This window comes from Centruroides sculpturatus, unplaced genomic scaffold (genome assembly GCF_000671375.1).
Source record: "Centruroides sculpturatus isolate CEXI.00-Female unplaced genomic scaffold, Cexi_2.0 scaffold1046, whole genome shotgun sequence".
Lineage (NCBI taxonomy): Eukaryota > Metazoa > Arthropoda > Arachnida > Scorpiones > Buthidae > Centruroides > Centruroides sculpturatus.
In genome coordinates this window covers 51,094-69,047 of record NW_019385209.1, presented here as the reverse complement: position 1 = coordinate 69,047, position 17,954 = coordinate 51,094, and the positions used below count along the sequence as shown (strand labels likewise).

The window sequence follows — 17,954 nt, the reverse complement described above, 5'->3', positions numbered from 1 at the left end:
GTATACTTTCTTCATAACTTATTCTCGATAAAAAAAATAAAGTCACAACATAGGCATGGGTAAAATACAAATTCTTAAGAGTGAATCATGGATTTCATTCTTGCGAAATTGAATTTCATCTTCTCCTTGTCAGTTTCTCTTTTCTGTATTTTCAGGGTGAAGATCAGCTAAATAAAAAAAAAAACTATCTTATATATCAGACAAATTTATTTTCAATGCTTATTGTGTACAATAAATAAAATTTTTATTTTCTACGGTAAATCATTTAAAATATGTAAATTGCATTTTAAATTTCTTGATATTAACAAACTCTTGGTTTAGCTGGTAGATGCTACAATCCAAAATATCGTATAACGCTTCCAATTTTCTGAAATTGCAGCTAAAAAATTTAACTTCGACTTGCTGCANACACTAAATGATGGATTTCATTCTTGCGAAATTGAATTTCGTTCTTCTTTTTGTCAGTTTCTCTTTTCTGTATTTTCAGGGTGAAGATCAGATAAAAGGAAAAAGTAAAACGATCTTACATATCAGACAAATTTATTTACAATGCTTATTGTGTACAATAAATAAAATTTTTATTTTCTACGGTAAATCATTTAAAATATGTAAATTGCATTTTAAATTTCTTGATATTTACAAATGAACATTGTATACATTTAATAAATACCAATCGATTTCTGAATAATTTATTTTGGTAATGTAAAATTTTCTGTAATAAAGTGTCATTCGTGAATTTTTTGAAAATTGTTTTAAAAAGTTATCTATGCGAAAAACCTCTATATAGAATGTTAATGGTACGCAAAAATAACTCTAAATTAAAATAAAACTATGTTTTATTATTTTGAACGTTTACATTGACTAACTACCTACAATATGAAACAGAGAATAAAAGATTATGAGTTGAAGCTTGAAACATTTTGAGTCGACTGCAAATTTGACATCTTTGGTAGAACTGTAAACAGAACAACAATTGGCAGAAGCTTTTCCTTAAACATAGAGTTGGAAGTATTATGGTGTGTTCACGGATGACAGCCTATAAAAATAGAAGACGTTTCTTTAACGTTGGAAGTATGTATGAAGAATGTCGATATATTTCATTAGAAAATTTAAAAGCTTACGCTGAAAAACTACGTATCTCGAATATCTTAGATTTTTATTACGATAATGATCCAAAACACAAGTCTTATAAAGTGGCTGCTGTACTGTTGCCAAAAATAAGTGAGTCACAGACAGAATTTAAACCGAAATGTAATCGAATATTCATAAATGAAGTTAGATAGGAAAATCGGAGAGTCATGAATTACTAAGAAAAATGAACTGAAAAGTACGTTTGAACAACAATGATCAGAAAATTGGTGAACACCAAAGAAAAACTATTAATGGACAATTACTGCCAAATTGGTTGAAAGCTGGGTTGAAAAGAAACAATCCAACAAGTTATTGAAATATTCAATCTTTTAATATAACTAAATTTTAAATTGAAGTAATTTCGTTTTAACATAAAAATGCAGCAGCAACGAGTTGTATCTTTTCTGCCAATAACATTTAAAACTGCTCTGTTATATTTTATTAAAAAATTGTGTAATCGATTAATGTACCGAGTCAATTAATGTAACTGCCCAATAGTAACGATGTTTGAAATTTAAATTTCCAACGAATTCACTATGTTATTTAAATTTAGAAATAGTTTAACTACAGTATTAATATGTTTATGGAAACTTTTTTTTTTCTAATATTCTTTTTCATTCACGTTTCATGTTATAAGAATAAGAATTTTTAGCTAGAGACTGGCAATAGAGGAACGTGTCAGGCACACAAATCCCGATGGCAAAAACAGAAAAGCAAATCTCGGTATCTCAATATCGATAAAACTTTCGAGAGTGTTTCACTGCACGCTAATTACTTTATCTGCGAGACCTCAGAACAAAGTATGTATTTTTTACATTATACATTTAGTATTTGAAAATAATTACTTTAATTTGCAATCATAACTGGATCGTTTTTATATAGTTGTTTGTGAAGAGTGAAGTTTTACAGTAAGGTTCGTCTTGCGCTTCGGGGTAAATTAAATATATGCACTTATATGAGGCTCGGGCCGGATCTCATAAAAGGTGCTGTCCATAAATTTCTTGTGCATTTTCTTAAATTTTGACTCCCTGTCTCCATTGTCCCAGTTTTTCTAACTTTCCGTAATCCCTCATTTGTTTGTATGTTTAACGAAACTCAAATCTCAGCAAAACTTTTATCACTATATGAATAATAAAATGCATAAACTCTACAAAATGTATTGAAATAAAATGGATCTTCATTGAAGTTCAATTCCTCTCCCTCCCTCTGTTCGATTTTGTAGGAATTGTCACAACCCCTCCCTTCGTTCTAGTGTGGACGTCATTTATAAACAGCCACGAAACTTCTGACAGTCATGTCTAAAGATCCAGAATGGCGAGTAAATTACTGTACTTCTCTCTGGTACTGATCGAAATTTAGCGTAATTATAATTCAGTTTTAAGAATCAGACATTTGTACTGCATGTAATAATATATTTATAAAATATTGTATGACTTATGTCTTATACTTAATACAATTACTAAATAGTTGTAAAATGGGGTGTTCCTTCTATAACTTATATAAGTCATTATTATTATTCAATTATATACTCGTATTTTAATGAATATGATTAAAATAAGTAATATGATGTTTACACGTCTAATTCTTTTTGCAAGCTGGGAAAATAATTTGTTCAAAAGTTTAATTTTCTTCCAAAAAATAACTGAAATATGACTTGAGCGATAAAAAAATCCCGCAACGAGTTACTTAACTTTCTCGGAAACATTTGGTGGCGCCATCTGTTACGATATTTTATTAAAAATAACTTTTTATATTTTTAACTATTATGAAATGGCAAAAAGCTTAATTTTGAAGGTAGGGATGGTTTTATAAAAACTTGTGAATGCTAATAACGGGTAAAATCGTCATTAAGTCCGATTCTACTGAAGATACACAGAACATCTTTTATCTTCCCCACCACTTGACCTTTAAACACCAAAATTTAGTAGCATCGATCCTCCTAATAAACAAACCTCCCTGCAAAATTTCAGAAATTTTCGACAAAAAGCACAAGAATTATTAAGCTTCAAACAGGATGAACAAAATCAAGCCCCCCAAACACATCCGTACATACAGAATACACCCCGAATTTTTTTCTCGTTTCTTGACTTTTCAATGTATTCTGAGTCCAAAAATGTAAAAATCTTGGAGGGTCATTTTTTTGACCCCGATCGCCATACTTTTCCTCTAACAGCCGGGAAAGTAAAAATCAAAACCATGTAAACGTTTGCTTACTTCAAGCCAATTCAAATAAACAGTGTTCTTTTGGCGAGGCTTCCAAATTCAGGAGACCCTAGAGCCTTTTAAAATTATCAATAAGAATAATTTGCGGACCACGTGGCTCTTTCGTTAATTATTACACAATGCTTAGCTATATAATAATGCATTAAACTTGAATTATCACGAAATATCAAGAGAATGAAATCAGGGAAGGAGTAGGATGTCCTGGTTTTATTNTTCAACGTATATTGTACAGTGTTTAAAATATCTGTTCTCTAAGTTATATCTCTTCAAATATATAAATGGTATATAAAAAATAAATCTAAATTGTGATAAAACTACGTATTGTTATTATAGACGTTTACATTGACTAACTGCTTATAATATGTAACAGGGAGTCTGAATTTCCCATCATTGTGACCGGTCCCTAGAGAGCTATTTCTAAATGAGATTATAAAATAGCATAAAAAGATTTTTAAGGATAGACTCGGTTGTATTAAAAAATTCAAAATGTTAATAACGAGTAAAATCGTCATTAGTTGTGACCGTTACTCGGGATATGACACTCGATTACCGTTTATCTCCCCACCTCGTTTAACCACCAAAATTTAATAGCATTAATCCCTGTAATATACAAACCTCCCTGCAAAATTTCTGAAATTTTCGGCAGTAAGCGCAACAGTTATTAAGCTTTAATTAAACAGGGTGAACGAAATCGCGCGCCCTTCACACACAGTGACAAATCGCTGATTCTGATTTTTTCTTTTTGTATTTCTTGACATTTCAAGCTCTCCTGATAAAAAATGGTAAAAATCTTAAACGTTCATTTTTTGACTGATCGCCGCAGTTTCTTTCTGTTATACTTAACAACAGGGAAAATAATTACCAGAATAAAATAAATTTTCTAAACTACAGAAAAGTATCAATTTGAATGATAATCAAAGAAATAAAACACTATCCGAATATTCAATGTATTCTGTTTAGCTCACCCACCTCTTCTATGACGTCATGAAGTCTACATTTAGTTCCGTACCTGACGATGACCCAAACTGTTAAATTACTGTATATAAACTAAAGTATAAGTCTAAATCATCTGAGCGAAAGGTAACATGTACAAATGAAATTTATTAATTAATATATAAATTATTCTATAAACAAATTTATTACGTTTTATATTAATAAACTGGTTAATTATAGACCGATATTAATAATATAAAAGCGTGGTTTGAGTGTAGTGAATTTCTTATAACTCCTGTAATTTTTGACCGATTCAGATGACATTTTGCTTATATTTTTTTATGTTCTTAAGGAAAATATCCGCTATTTTTCGCGGAAATATTAACTATAATATAGTTAATATTTAATATTATATTATAATAAACGTTTTATCGATTTCGGATTGGCGTCGTACGTACGTTGCAGTGACATCAGTGACCTAAACGAGAAGACTGACGTCACTGCAATGTAATTGTCGAGGGAGATTCCCTTTGGTGTCAGGTCGTGTCACTTCTATTAGAAATTTTTTTAAAATGGTTCAGTCCTGACCACGTGACGTTGCATTATCCAATAGGAAGTGACGACCTAACGAACCCGTTAGCTTTAATCTTTATTGTATCCAAAAAACATTCAGTCGTGCTTGAAAGGAGAATTTCTATTATTTTATATAATTTAAACTTATTTTTATGTAATAAATTACACTTTGCTAATTATACAATTTATTACACCTGTAAATAATTGTTTAGTCGATTGCTGTGTATGATAAGCACTAAAATATAAATACAACCTTCGTTTATGCAACAGTTATGTATTCCATTAAATATGAATGAAATATAAATATCTAACAGAATTATGAGTCAATATTTCATTTTCATTGTTAATTAAGTAAATATTAAATCTATAGAATATCCATTATTGTAATGAAACGTTTATTTCTACATCACAAATACTTAAGTAAACTTTCCTTTCGCGTGTCTAACCGTTAGAGATAAATAAAGTTATGGATGTAAAAAATAAGGAAATCGCTATTACTCACAAAAGGGGTTTCGAAATTCGTTACTTTTAACCTTGCTTGTGGAGATTCTTTCACTGTAATTTTTGCTGGCTTCATTCCGAAGTTCCTTTTTTTTTCTTCACTTTTATTTATTACAAAAATAAATTCCATTATTCTTTATTCCTAAGTCTTCTTCAATCTGAAAATAGAAAGAAAAATAGACCTCGTCTACACAAGGTAAGTTCCTTACCACTCGACTATTCGTCTACTTCCTCTTTCTTTGTTTCTTTTTCACACGTGGTCTAAATGAATTCCTAGAATAAATTCCTAAAGAAGAAGAGAACCCCTCAGCGATTGGAACCCTAATTAAGGAAATTTCCCTACGTTTAGATTATAGGGTTTGAATTTACAAGATAGGGGAAGATTTGTTAAAATTCTAGATTCGTTGGAATATTTTAATTAAAAAGTCGAAGAAATTCAAGAAATTTACTCAAAATTTATCTATGGCCGAGACCTAAACACTCGATTTTCAGGAAAAATTTTGCTAGTCGGTCTGAATTTCCCATCATTGTGACCGGTCCCTAGAGAGCTATTTCTAAATGAGACGTTAGACAGGAAAAAGATAACAATGGAACAAACAACGGCAAATAAGATAGTACTAAATACAAAATGTTAAATATTAAAATTATTTCAATACCGACTTGTTTTATTTACAGTAGTTTTAAATATTTCTAATCACTTTTAAAATAATTTTAAAAATTCAGAACTTCAGAGAGTTTCTACCTGGTACGTGGAGCTTAGCTGCTTTAAGTCGAGACACGTGATTTTATCAGACGATCCATAGTCAGGTGGTTTAGAAGGAACAAAAGATGATGTTCATTTTTAACCGAAAACGGACGTTCAGAGTGTATTTCCTTGTTCTATTTAATAAGTTCTCGAATGTTTGAAATTCTTCGGTAGGTTTGTCTGTTAAAAGAATTTACACTATTAAATTTTGATAATTAAAGGTCGAAAAATGGGGAGATAATGGGGATAGTGTGTCATTTCTGCAGTTGGGTGGGACTTAATGACGATTTTACTCCTTATTAGCGTTTACAATTTTTTATAAAACTCATACCTACCCTAAAAATTAAGCTGTTTGTAATTTTATAATAGTTAAAAACAAAAATATTTTAAAATAATATATTGATTAAAATTAATACATAACATAATGTACAATAACTTGATAAATAACTAATCATTCAAGTCTTATAAATTGCCTGCTGTATATTTCCTTTTTGTCTTAACCGAAGTTAATTTATTTATTTATACGAATAAGCGAAAAAGCGCCGAAAAAAAATTGATATCTTGTCATCAATTAACAATTATGTAAACATAAATACAGTATAACAAATAAAGACAAGGAAACAACAATTGAATTAAATAAAAATATTGTATAACGCGTTTTTACATTTTAATTTAAAACATGATAAATTAAGAAATAAAAATTATCAAAGTTGTTTAAGTAGTTTATACTCGAGCTTGACGTTGGGATGCTGTTATTGCATCTCTCGACGACTGAGCCCTTAGTCTCGAGTTTTTCGTGTTACAACTTCCAACGTGTTAAAGGTGTCACGTGGTACCATTTCACACTCTGGCGTCAACTTGGTAGTCTCGAGTTATAACTCACGTGCTTTCCCATCTCACCATGTGAGTTCCTACTCACTTTGAATCGAACATGTGAGATCTCTACACGAAAGTGAAAATGGCTGTTGGATATGCTATTTTGATCGCAATCAAAGCATTACAAAACTCTGAAAGACGTTTAAGAAGGCAACGAATTTTTCGACCACGAGTTGATGTCATTTCTTTTCGTGTCAAGTCAACAACACTAATAATAAAAAAAAATTAATTCATAATTGATAAAATTATACAGCAAATTTTTCCAAAAATAAAAAGAAGTATGTAATTCATCAAAAAAGAGAATTAAAATGATAGTAAATTATATGTATAAATTACTAAGAGTATAGACACTATATTAAGATTATTTATTAATCAGAAGTGTTAAGTTCCTGATTAATCAAATAATCTTAATAGACAAAACAATTTAAGAAATAGATCAAGGAAGAAAACTATATGAAGAAAGGATTAAATTAAAATACTTTTTCAATTACACAACGGATTTTCTAGCTCCAACACACGCAATTAATTTTTCAACTAATTCTCTCCACAAATCGAATTGTCTTTTCCTTGTACAGTAAATTCGTTGTCGAATTTTCCACTGTTCATTTTCTTATTATTTTCTATATATGCTACTAATATTTCTTTTATTCTTTTCGCTTATTTTTTAAAATGAAACATTGATACTATATTGTTAATATAAGACAAAACTTTTAACTGTAGCACGTGTAAACTAATTCACGTTGATTTGTTTACAACTTGTTACACTCAAGTTGATTGGTCGAATCATTATAGTGGCAAACCAGATGCATTGTAAATAATGCAATTATGCTTAACGACGTACGTAACCAAGTGAGTATGACGTATTTCCGCTCGCCTTTCGAGTTTGTTCGATGGGTCTAACTCGAGACTACCAATTTTGTGAGTCATAGTAACACGAGTGACTTCGATGACGTCAATTCGAGAATAACACGAAAAACTCAAGACTAAGGGCCCTGGATGTTGCTCAATACGAAGTTCACGGCCTTCGGAAATTTCGGTCATTCTTATTCTTTTAGATGTAGAATTTACTCGGCCAAATTTACTCTTACGCTTTTCCTAGGCTTTTTTTTTTCTTTTTTGACAAAATAGCGAGTCGTTTTAATTCATTATATACACGAAGGGTAAGAAGTTTAAGAAAATGTAGTTGCTTTAGTTGCGTTTACTTCTGAGCTAGCGTTGCTAATTCCGAACACCGGAAGTGACGTCATTATCACGTGTATTCGTGCTTGCTTGCTTGTTCAGTTCGAAAGTAAACGCAAACGCTAACAAGAAATATCCAGCATCCATAATATTGTCAAAGCTGCTATTTTAAATGTTACATTACAGTTAGAATTACTTGATTCTAAATCGGACAAGGATAATTTCGGCCAAAAGTCCAGAACTTAAACAGAACACGGAAATACTCTCTAAACTTTCGTTTTTCGTTGAAAATGGACATCATCTTTCGTTCCTTGTAAACCACCTGATTATGGATCGACTGCTAAAATCACGTATCTCGAAATAAAGAAGCTAAGCTCCACGTACCAGATAGAAACACGTTTATGCTTACAAGCTTGTGGTTAGAAATGGTACTAAAATGATTTTAATATTTAACATTTTGTATTTAGTACTATCTTATTTGCCGTTGTTTGTTCCATTGTTATCTTTTTCCTGTCTAACGTCTCATTTAGAAATAGCTCTCTGGGGACCGATCACAATGATGGGAAATTCAGACCGACTAGCAAAATTTTTCCTGAAAATCGAGTGTTTAGCTTAAGTGATTGGTAATGAAGATTGACAGATTGTAGTGGGGGGTTAAGGAAACGAATGATTTATTTCAAGTAATTTCAAAAGAAACTATTTTAATTAATCCAACCAGATCATATTGTTATTACAAGTTACCCACGCAATATTCTGGTATCATTAATGTCATACTAAGCATCATAAACAATAAACTAGTAATGATGACGAAATGAAATATATGGTATACCGTTTAAGAACAGAGGTAATAGAGAAGATATCCGTAACTTGGAATCAATAATTTCATCAAAGAAGTAACTAACAATAAATACTGTATTTACGTATAACATAACGATCGAAGATAAATTACAATAGGATGTTGACATTAAACACTTCCCATATGATCAAATTATATATTAATAATAATTTTATCTACAAGATTAGGAATGCGTTTAGGCAAGGCCGTGAACAAAACTTTAGCCTCTGAGACGAATCGAATTTAAAAATCATACAGAAATATGTAAATAAATCTTAAACCGTTCATTTTCTTCTTATTCTACTGTATTGAATTTAGTCTATACATCAATATTGCACATTTTAAATAACTAAACTTTAAAAAATAACATGTTTTTAAATAAGTCACTCAAATAATTCTGTCTTGACGAATCATTTGTCTTCTTCATTTACCTACGTATCACGAAAAGAACAGTTTTTATTATTGATGTCCGCAATATCAATAAATATTGTTCTATCAGAGACAGTATACGTAGCATATGTGATTAAAATACGAAGTATATTGTTTATTTTTTCGACTATATAAGTTTCATTTTAACTCAATTTTAATATGCAAACGATTGGACGGGAAACTTTAACCGGCACAGAGAAATTGCGAGGGAAATGTGTTCATATTCTTGTATTTATAATATCATTTATGATCTAAGCGACAAATAAAAATCAATATAAAAATTTGTCTGCTTTGTAGTTACCGAATAGATGTAATTTTTCGATAAATGATTTATAACATCTAAACTGCGGCAAAGTTGTTGTCAAATGACGTCAAAAATTCCAGAATATCGAAACTCTCACGGTTTAATGTGGCTAGCAAATCTCATCGTGACACGACCTTTGAACTTTCATCGCCACATGAACTGTTGTCGTAACCGTTTAAGTTTCTTTTCGTTACTCAGTCTTGTCAAATTAATGAATAACTCGAGAAAGGTTTATGGTTTCTCGCTACTGTAAGCTTAATTCCAACAATAAGACAAAATCTTAATAACATTAATATGTATGACGATAAGTAATGATTGACAACATAACCAGATTAGTCTTCTCTAGCAGATAAGAGTATTGTTCTGCTTTTTACAACCTGTCCTCCTCCCCATTGCTATATTCAGCGTATTTATTTTACGCCTACGGTCAAAATTCCTCCTCTGAAAAAAGTATTTCAGCCGATTATTTTAGTTTTTAAAATATTTCGTACTTAATTAATTCTTTCGGAATATCGATGAAGGGGTTTTATGTTTTCATAAGGTTGGCTATGGAAGACAGCATCCGTTATTTAGAGAAGTAAATATAACATATGTCTTATTTGATGAGTGTGGAGATTGTAAAAATGCCCATTAATTGAAGTTTCACTGTACAGTATTATGTTTTCTTGTTTACAGATCTGATGTTAGTTTGAAATTGTAGAAGTTCGTAGCCAGAAGCATTTTTAGAGTGAAGAAATATCAATTCTGTAGCCGTTTTATATTTTATTTTATTTCATTCATAATTCCACCTTCTATTCTCACGAGTTAGAGCATTCCGTTCTAAATATAATCGTATTTTTTATGGAGAAATCATTCATTTATTAGTAAGGTGTCAATCTAAAACTTAATTTGTTTTCATTTTTAAACTACGAATAAAGCATTCGTAATTTGTAATTATGACCAGAGAATACCACAGATCGAGCTTCTGTATATCGGCACTGTACGCCGCAGTGGCTTAATTTAAAACTAATAATACTCGGTCAGGTCAAACTGCACAAGATAAAAGTGAACCGGAGGGCGTTGATAATAATACAGGAAAATTTTTGGCGCCGCGGCATATTCCGTGTATGTGAACAAATCTTTCCGAAAATATGAATATATTTGGATAACGTATGTAAAAATAAATCTAAGTTAAAATAAAGATATTTTTCGTATATTGAGATTTACTAAAACATGACAGTGTTTGTCTGTCAAAATATAAGGCAAATTTTAAACGTGCTCATATACTTCCATAATATATAGATACATAAAACACGTGATGTCAGTGTCCTATATGCTTAAAGATTATCTTTCAAAATATTTCATTACACTTAACAACATATACTTTATTTTTTTACTCTGGTTTGGAAGCACTTCCATGTAAAACGAATGATTTAACATAGACATATCACAAGTTCGGACAAAATTTTCACTTCCAATTTCGAAGTAACCGAATTCCTTAACATGTACAGTACATTTGTATATCCGTGGCCGGAGAAAAACTGTACTGTTGGGATATACGAGGATTTCCTGTATTATGAATTACAGCAAAACATGCACTGTCCTAATTACTGATCGAATAAATTAACTTTAACTATAATTAATACAGGGAGGTATCGATAGAAAGACTTTTTATTCAAGAAAGTTTTACATAAAGACGTTTTAATTATATATTGAATATTGTTGTTTTTTAGTTAAAACTTTTCGGAGATACATAATTCTAATTTTAAAATCATTTTAGTTTACATTCGATCATTATGTTTCAATAGAAATTGAAAATAATATTCATTCAAAATTTTTAAGCGTGAATTTCGCTAGGCATAATTAACATATTACTTTTGTCTGTTGTGGATCCGAAGGTGTCTAATTACGCTTGCCTTCTGTGTAAACTTCCTTTTACACACGTCACAACTGTAAGGTTTTTCTCCAGTGTGGACACGAAGGTGTGTAATTACGCTTGCCTTTTGTGTAAACTTCCTTTTACACACGTCACAAGTGTAAGGCTTTTCTCCAGTGTGGACACGAAGGTGTGTAATTACGCTTGCCTTTTGTGTAAACTTCCTTTTACACACGTCACAAGTGTAAGGCTTTTCTCCAGTGTGGACACGAAGGTGTGTAATTAAGTTTGACTTCTCTGAAAATTTCTGTTTACACACTTCACAACTGTAAGGCTTTTCTCCTGTATGAATTCTTTCATGCTTTTGCAAAATTTGTTTAGTTTTGAAACTTTTCTTACAGTGTTTACATAAAAATTTCTTTTTCTCTGCAATTAAAAACAGTATTTAAATATTTTATCGATATATAATAAAAAAATTTTAAAATAAGAATAACTATATATATATTAATATTTAATTAAATAATTTTTATATCTAAAAACAAATTTCTGCATCAAAACACAAAAAAGTAACTATAAAGATTATAATGCTGGTGTATAAATATATTGTGTTAATAATATTTTCAACAACAGCTAATCAGAGATGACATATTAAAGTAAACAATTTCAAGTGTAATCTTTATGAATCTTTTTATATCCTTGCTGTAGAACTTTTGCTTCATTTATATTTTTTAATGAAGAGCATTGATGTAAGTAAAGCAGTGTATCTAATATGCAAATTCTTCTATAATCTTGGACAATATTTTCTTCAAACTTTGTGTGTTTCATCCAGAGAACAACTGAAAATAATACACAACATACATGAAATATATTGTATAAAATTTAATTTTACATGACTTTTAATATTACAATGTAATATTCATATTTTTATTCATTTCTATTGTTAAATGTAAAGTTGTATAATATGTTATATTCATATTAAAAGAATATTATATTTTTTAAAAACTTATGATAAGTATACTTTCCTCATAACTCCTTCTTCGATAAGATAAACTCACTACCTTGGAACGTGTAAAATAAATATTCTTAAGAATGAATTATAAATTTCACTTTTACAAGATTGAATTTCGTTCTTCTCCTTTATAGTTTCTATTTTCTGTATTTCCGGGGTGAAAATTACCTAGTTGAAATAAATAAAACGATCTTAAATGGCAGAAAAATTCGTATTCAACGTATATTGTACAGTGTTTAAAATATCTGTTCTCTAAGTTATATCTCTTCAAATATATAAATGGTATATAAAAAATAAATCTAAATTGTGATAAAACTACGTATTGTTATTATAGACGTTTACATTGACTAACTGCTTATAATATGTAACAGGGAATAAAATATTATGAATAGTTTAAGCTTGTAATATTTTCAGTGGAATGCAAATTTAACATTTTTGGCTCTGTTAATCGAATTGTGAACAGAATAACTATTGGCAGAAGCTTTTTCTTGAACATAAAAAAGGAAGTGTTAAATAAGATCAAATTTGCATTTGAATTAAATAACAATGAATCTTAAATTTGAAATAATGAGTTAATTAGAGTCAATTCGAAAATACTAGCACCTTGTGGTAAATGCGGCCCGGGTCGGATCTCATAAAAGGAACTGTCTATAAATTACGTGCGCATTTTAATTCAAAGTTTTACTCCCTCTTCTCCATTATCCCAGTTTGTCCAATGTTCCGTAATCCCTTTCCTCTTAGGACGTCCAGCAAAACTCGAATTCCCGCGAGATTTTTATCACTATATGAATTATAAAACACATAAAGTGTGTAAAATTTATTGAAATAAAACGACCTATCAATGAAGATAATCGTAATAAATAATATGATGTTTACAATTTAATTTTTTTCTTTTGTAAACTTGGAAAATAATTTCTTTAAAAGTTTCTGTATATCTGTAGTCTTTTGAAAATGCAAGTTTATGGTGTAAAAGTAGGGTAGCTATGTTGTCATCAGTCAAAAACTAACATTTATTAACGGTATCATTCATCACAGAATTATTTTTAAAAGAGCAACTTTTTAAAAACACGTTATTTTATAAAGTTTAGTTATTTAAAATGCGCAATATACTTCTTTTTCGCTAGACTTATTACACCATCAATTAAAAACAGGACAAACTTTAGAAAATCACATTTTTATTTCATAGAGTATGCATTTCGAACTTCGAGTCCTTTATCAATTCTTTGTGATGTAACTATTTAGTTGCACTGTTACAAAATTTGTAAAAATTTTTAACTTTCATGGTTATGAGAAGCACAGAAATGGTGACGATTGATAAAATACAGATGGTAATTATTAATTTACAGGTATTTGTTATAACAATAATTAAAATGTTAATGATTTACAAGAACAAACATGTGTACGAGAGTTACGTTTTTTTTTCTGTTATTCAGAGGTTAATTAAAATCTCGTTCAAGGTCTTGCTTAAACGCATTCCTAAGCTTATAAATAAAATTATTATTATAAAATTTGACATTATGGGAAGTGTTTAATGTGAACATTTTATTGTAATTTATCTTCGATCGTTACGTATACATTATTTGTTGTCGATTAATTCTTTGATGAAATTGGTATCAGAATATTGCGGGCGTAACTCGTAATAACAATATCGTCTGTTTGGATTAATTAAAATATTTTCTTTTGAAATTATTTTAAATAATAATTTGTTTCCTTATTCCCCATAGCTCCCTGTCAATTTTCATTAACTATCCCTTTTCTCGCTGTACCGACCCTTTATAATGTATGAGTGGAAATGCCTTTGAAGTCCACTGACAGTTTTACAACTTTTTGGAATTTGAACCCCTCGACTAATTAGACATGTAAAATATGCAGCAAAAATTCAAATATTATTTTCTACAACTTATGTTTGTGAATAGTTTTTCCACAATAAATTTAGTAAAAATTAAAACAAGAAACCGGCTAACAGACACATCGAAACTNTGCGGGCGTAACTCGTAATAACAATATCGTCTGTTTGGATTAATTAAAATATTTTCTTTTGAAATTATTTTAAATAATAATTTGTTTCCTTATTCCCCATAGCTCCCTGTCAATCTTCATTAACTATCACTTCTCTAGCTGTACAGACCCTATATAATGTATGAGTGGAATGCCTTTGAAGATCCACTGACAGTTTTACAACTTTTTGGAATTTGAACCCCGACTAATTAGACATGTAAAATGTGTAAAATATGCAGCAAAAATTCAAACGTTATTTTCTACAACTTATGTATGTGAATAGTTTTTCCACAATAAATTTAGTAAAAATTAAAACAAGAAACCGGCTAACAGACACGTCGAAACTAATTTAAAACCAGCAGTGACTAATATTTAATCAAATATTTCCGATATATTACGTTTACATCATTTCTAGAAGCTAAATTAAGTATATTATTTATTTATGTAACTAAACGACACTATGGCCATTGGCCTTCTCCAAGTGTGAACACAAATACATATACGAAAAATAAACAATGAACAAAACAAAAAAAAGAACAACAAAAATAAATACTGTAATACACAAAAGTAGACACAGTTCAATATTTTAACAACTTGTTTAAATTTTCCATAAGTTCTCAGATTTTTATATTCTTTTAAAGCATTCCTGTTATATATGAGTAGGTAGATCAATGCATCTCGGCCAAAACAGTGCTTAACTTTTGGTAGAATCAAATTATTTTTCCATCCATAGTTATAGTTAGAGGGCCTAAAGTGTTTATTTAAGTGTTAAGATTAAGAATAATATTAGCTAGAATCTTATATCGTTATATTAGCTATCTTTATATCACGTACAGGACACCTTAAGACTGATAGGTGTGATACAAAATGATCTTTCGAATCTTAAACATAAGACATAAGTTTATGACACATAATTGACAAAAAGTTAATCTTTCCAAAACTCAAAACTTTTTTTAAAACGCCGCGGGACGCAGGACAAATTGTTAAAAAGCTAAAAATGTTTCTAAAGGAACATTTAGGACCGGGTCTGGATCTCTCCTCCAAGACCTTCGTGGATTGGTACTCTTTCTACCGAGAGGTACTTATCCACGATCGGTTGTCAACATCGGAGAAACTTGGAGGAGAAGGAAAGACCGTAGAAATAGATGAAGCCAAATTTGGACGGCGTAAGTATAATAGGGGAAGGGTGATCAAAGGTCAGTGGATCTTTGGGGGTATCGAGCGGGAGACTCGACGAACCTTTTTAGTACCGGTGGAAGCACGTGACAGCGAGACCTTGCTCGCTGTCCTGAAGGAGTGGGTGCTTCCCGGGACAACAGTTATAAGTGATTGCTGGAGGGCGTACGATTGTCTTCAGAATGAAGGCTTTCGTCACCTGACAGTGAATCATACTTATAATTTTGTTGATCCCCGGACGAAGGCCCACACCAATACCATCGAGAGGACGTGGCATGAGGTCCGCTCGAACATTCCCGACGGTACGGAAGGAGGGAAGCGCACATGATCGGATATCTGGCCGAATTTCTTTTTAAGTCCAGATATCCGAAATCGACCGAAAGGACACATTATTTTTTTCAGGCCGCTGCCAATCTTTATCCGCCAGATTACTAACCGGTTCGCAGGGCTTTGCTCGTAACGCTTCCTTTAAAAAACGGCCCTTTTCAGGGCCATAATTTTGTAGTTTATTGTAAATATTAATGTGTGAACATTCTAGCTTATTTTAAAGCTTATTGTGTAATTTTGAATTGTTACATTCGTGAAGGAAGCATTAAGTTGTGAAAGTGTTAAGAGAAACACGAAGAATGACTGGACTGGATGATAAACTGCATCTGAAGCCGTTTTGGAAGGAAGTGAAAAGCATCAAGAAAGCGGTATGGCATGTATAGAAGATATAAATGGTAAATCATTATGGAATTGTCAAACTGCAAGTAAAGGACGGAAGATATTGGTGAGAAAGAAACTGGGAAGATTTGAACTGCAGTTAAGTCCCAAATTTTGATTCATCAATTACTTTTTGAAAGGTCTACAAATTTACTAACGTTATTTTTAAAAAAACTATTTTTGTCAACGTATTCTCTATGTTTTGCTTACGAGCAATTCTTGGGAATATGTCATTTTTATTTTCTGAATCTACACAGTAAAAGAAAAAAATTTATCTGTGCAGTTTTCGAAATGGACTTGCATGTATCACGGTGCTTGTATATGCAAATATTTATGTAAAAATGCATTATGTAATATAATAAACGTTTTGCGTTCCTTAATGCTAAAATTCCTTTCTTAAACGTTTAAACGTTAACAGTAATATTAAAAATATACACTTGCTTTTCTACAAAATCTCTTTTAAAAGAGTAATTTTCTAGAAAAGATTTAAGGTGCTACAACCACAGTAAATTATAAAATTTTACTGTTCTCTAGAATTGATCGTCGCTTAACGCGTTCATTCCGACTTTATTCGACTCGAAGCAGTAGGAAAAATTTAAAAGTTTAAAGATTTGTTTTTAAGTTCGCGTTTCTAAAAATTTAATAACCAAACCTTTTTTAGATATCAAGCACAAATCTTTTACCAAGCAAACATTTAGGCATTAAGAATCTAGCCAGGTATATAAAAAGGTTACGTTATTCGTTATTTAAAGTATTGTTATATAACTTTTACATTTTAAAATTAAAAGGATTAGTNGCGTTTCTAAAAATTTAATAACCAAACCTTTTTTAGATATCAAGCACAAATATTTTACCAAGCAAACATTTAGGCATTAAGAATCCAGCCAAGTATCTAAAAAGGTTACGTTATTCGTTATTTAAAGTATTGTTATATAACTTTTACATTTTAAAATTAAAAGGATTAGTTATATAAAACACATATGTTTTTAACAAGTTATTTAATCGAAAAATAAATCGTCGTTGTCCAATCTTAACTCGTGAATTTCGTTATAGAATGTTACAGTGTTACGGAAGCGTAACTAAGCAAAGCTGGTCCGCGGGCTGTTTACGAGGGTTGTCCCCAAGAAGTAATCACGTGTTAGCAATAAAGAATAATTCTGAACTCGTTTGTACATTCTGGCGGGAAGCGCGCTGTCGGACGCAACAACGGGTGTTTGTAATAGTAGTTTACCGTAGAAGTCAACGTGGCGTGCTCCATGGCTCAGATAGTTCCGTTTTTGTAGTTTTATGAATGAAAATTTACAAGTTGTGAAAACGCACGTCAATATATATACCCACACGGGGATGTAAGTGTCGTCTCGAGTTTTTTTTCGCAACTACTTTGAATGATATTGGAATCCATATTTTTAATTTTCTCTCTAAAAATGCATGTTTTTAAATTATAGATCCCGCCATCACCACACTTGATATTACGGGTGTCTC

The 17,954-nt window shown here is 30.6% G+C and overlaps 1 protein-coding gene across 1 annotated transcript; it reads left to right on the top strand.

Moving 5' to 3' along the window:
• Positions 1 to 15,588: 15,588 nt before the first annotated feature.
• LOC111636134 lies at positions 15,589 to 16,095 on the top strand. The gene has a single exon (XM_023381312.1). It carries the CDS (start codon positions 15,589 to 15,591, stop codon positions 16,093 to 16,095), a length of 507 nt encoding a protein of 168 aa, XP_023237080.1.
• Positions 16,096 to 17,954: the final 1,859 nt, after the last annotated feature.

Coding starts and splice junctions, on each gene's coding strand:
- LOC111636134 (XM_023381312.1), top strand. CDS start 15,589: ATGTTTCTAAAGGAACATTTAGGACCGGGTCTGGATCTCTCCTCCAAG.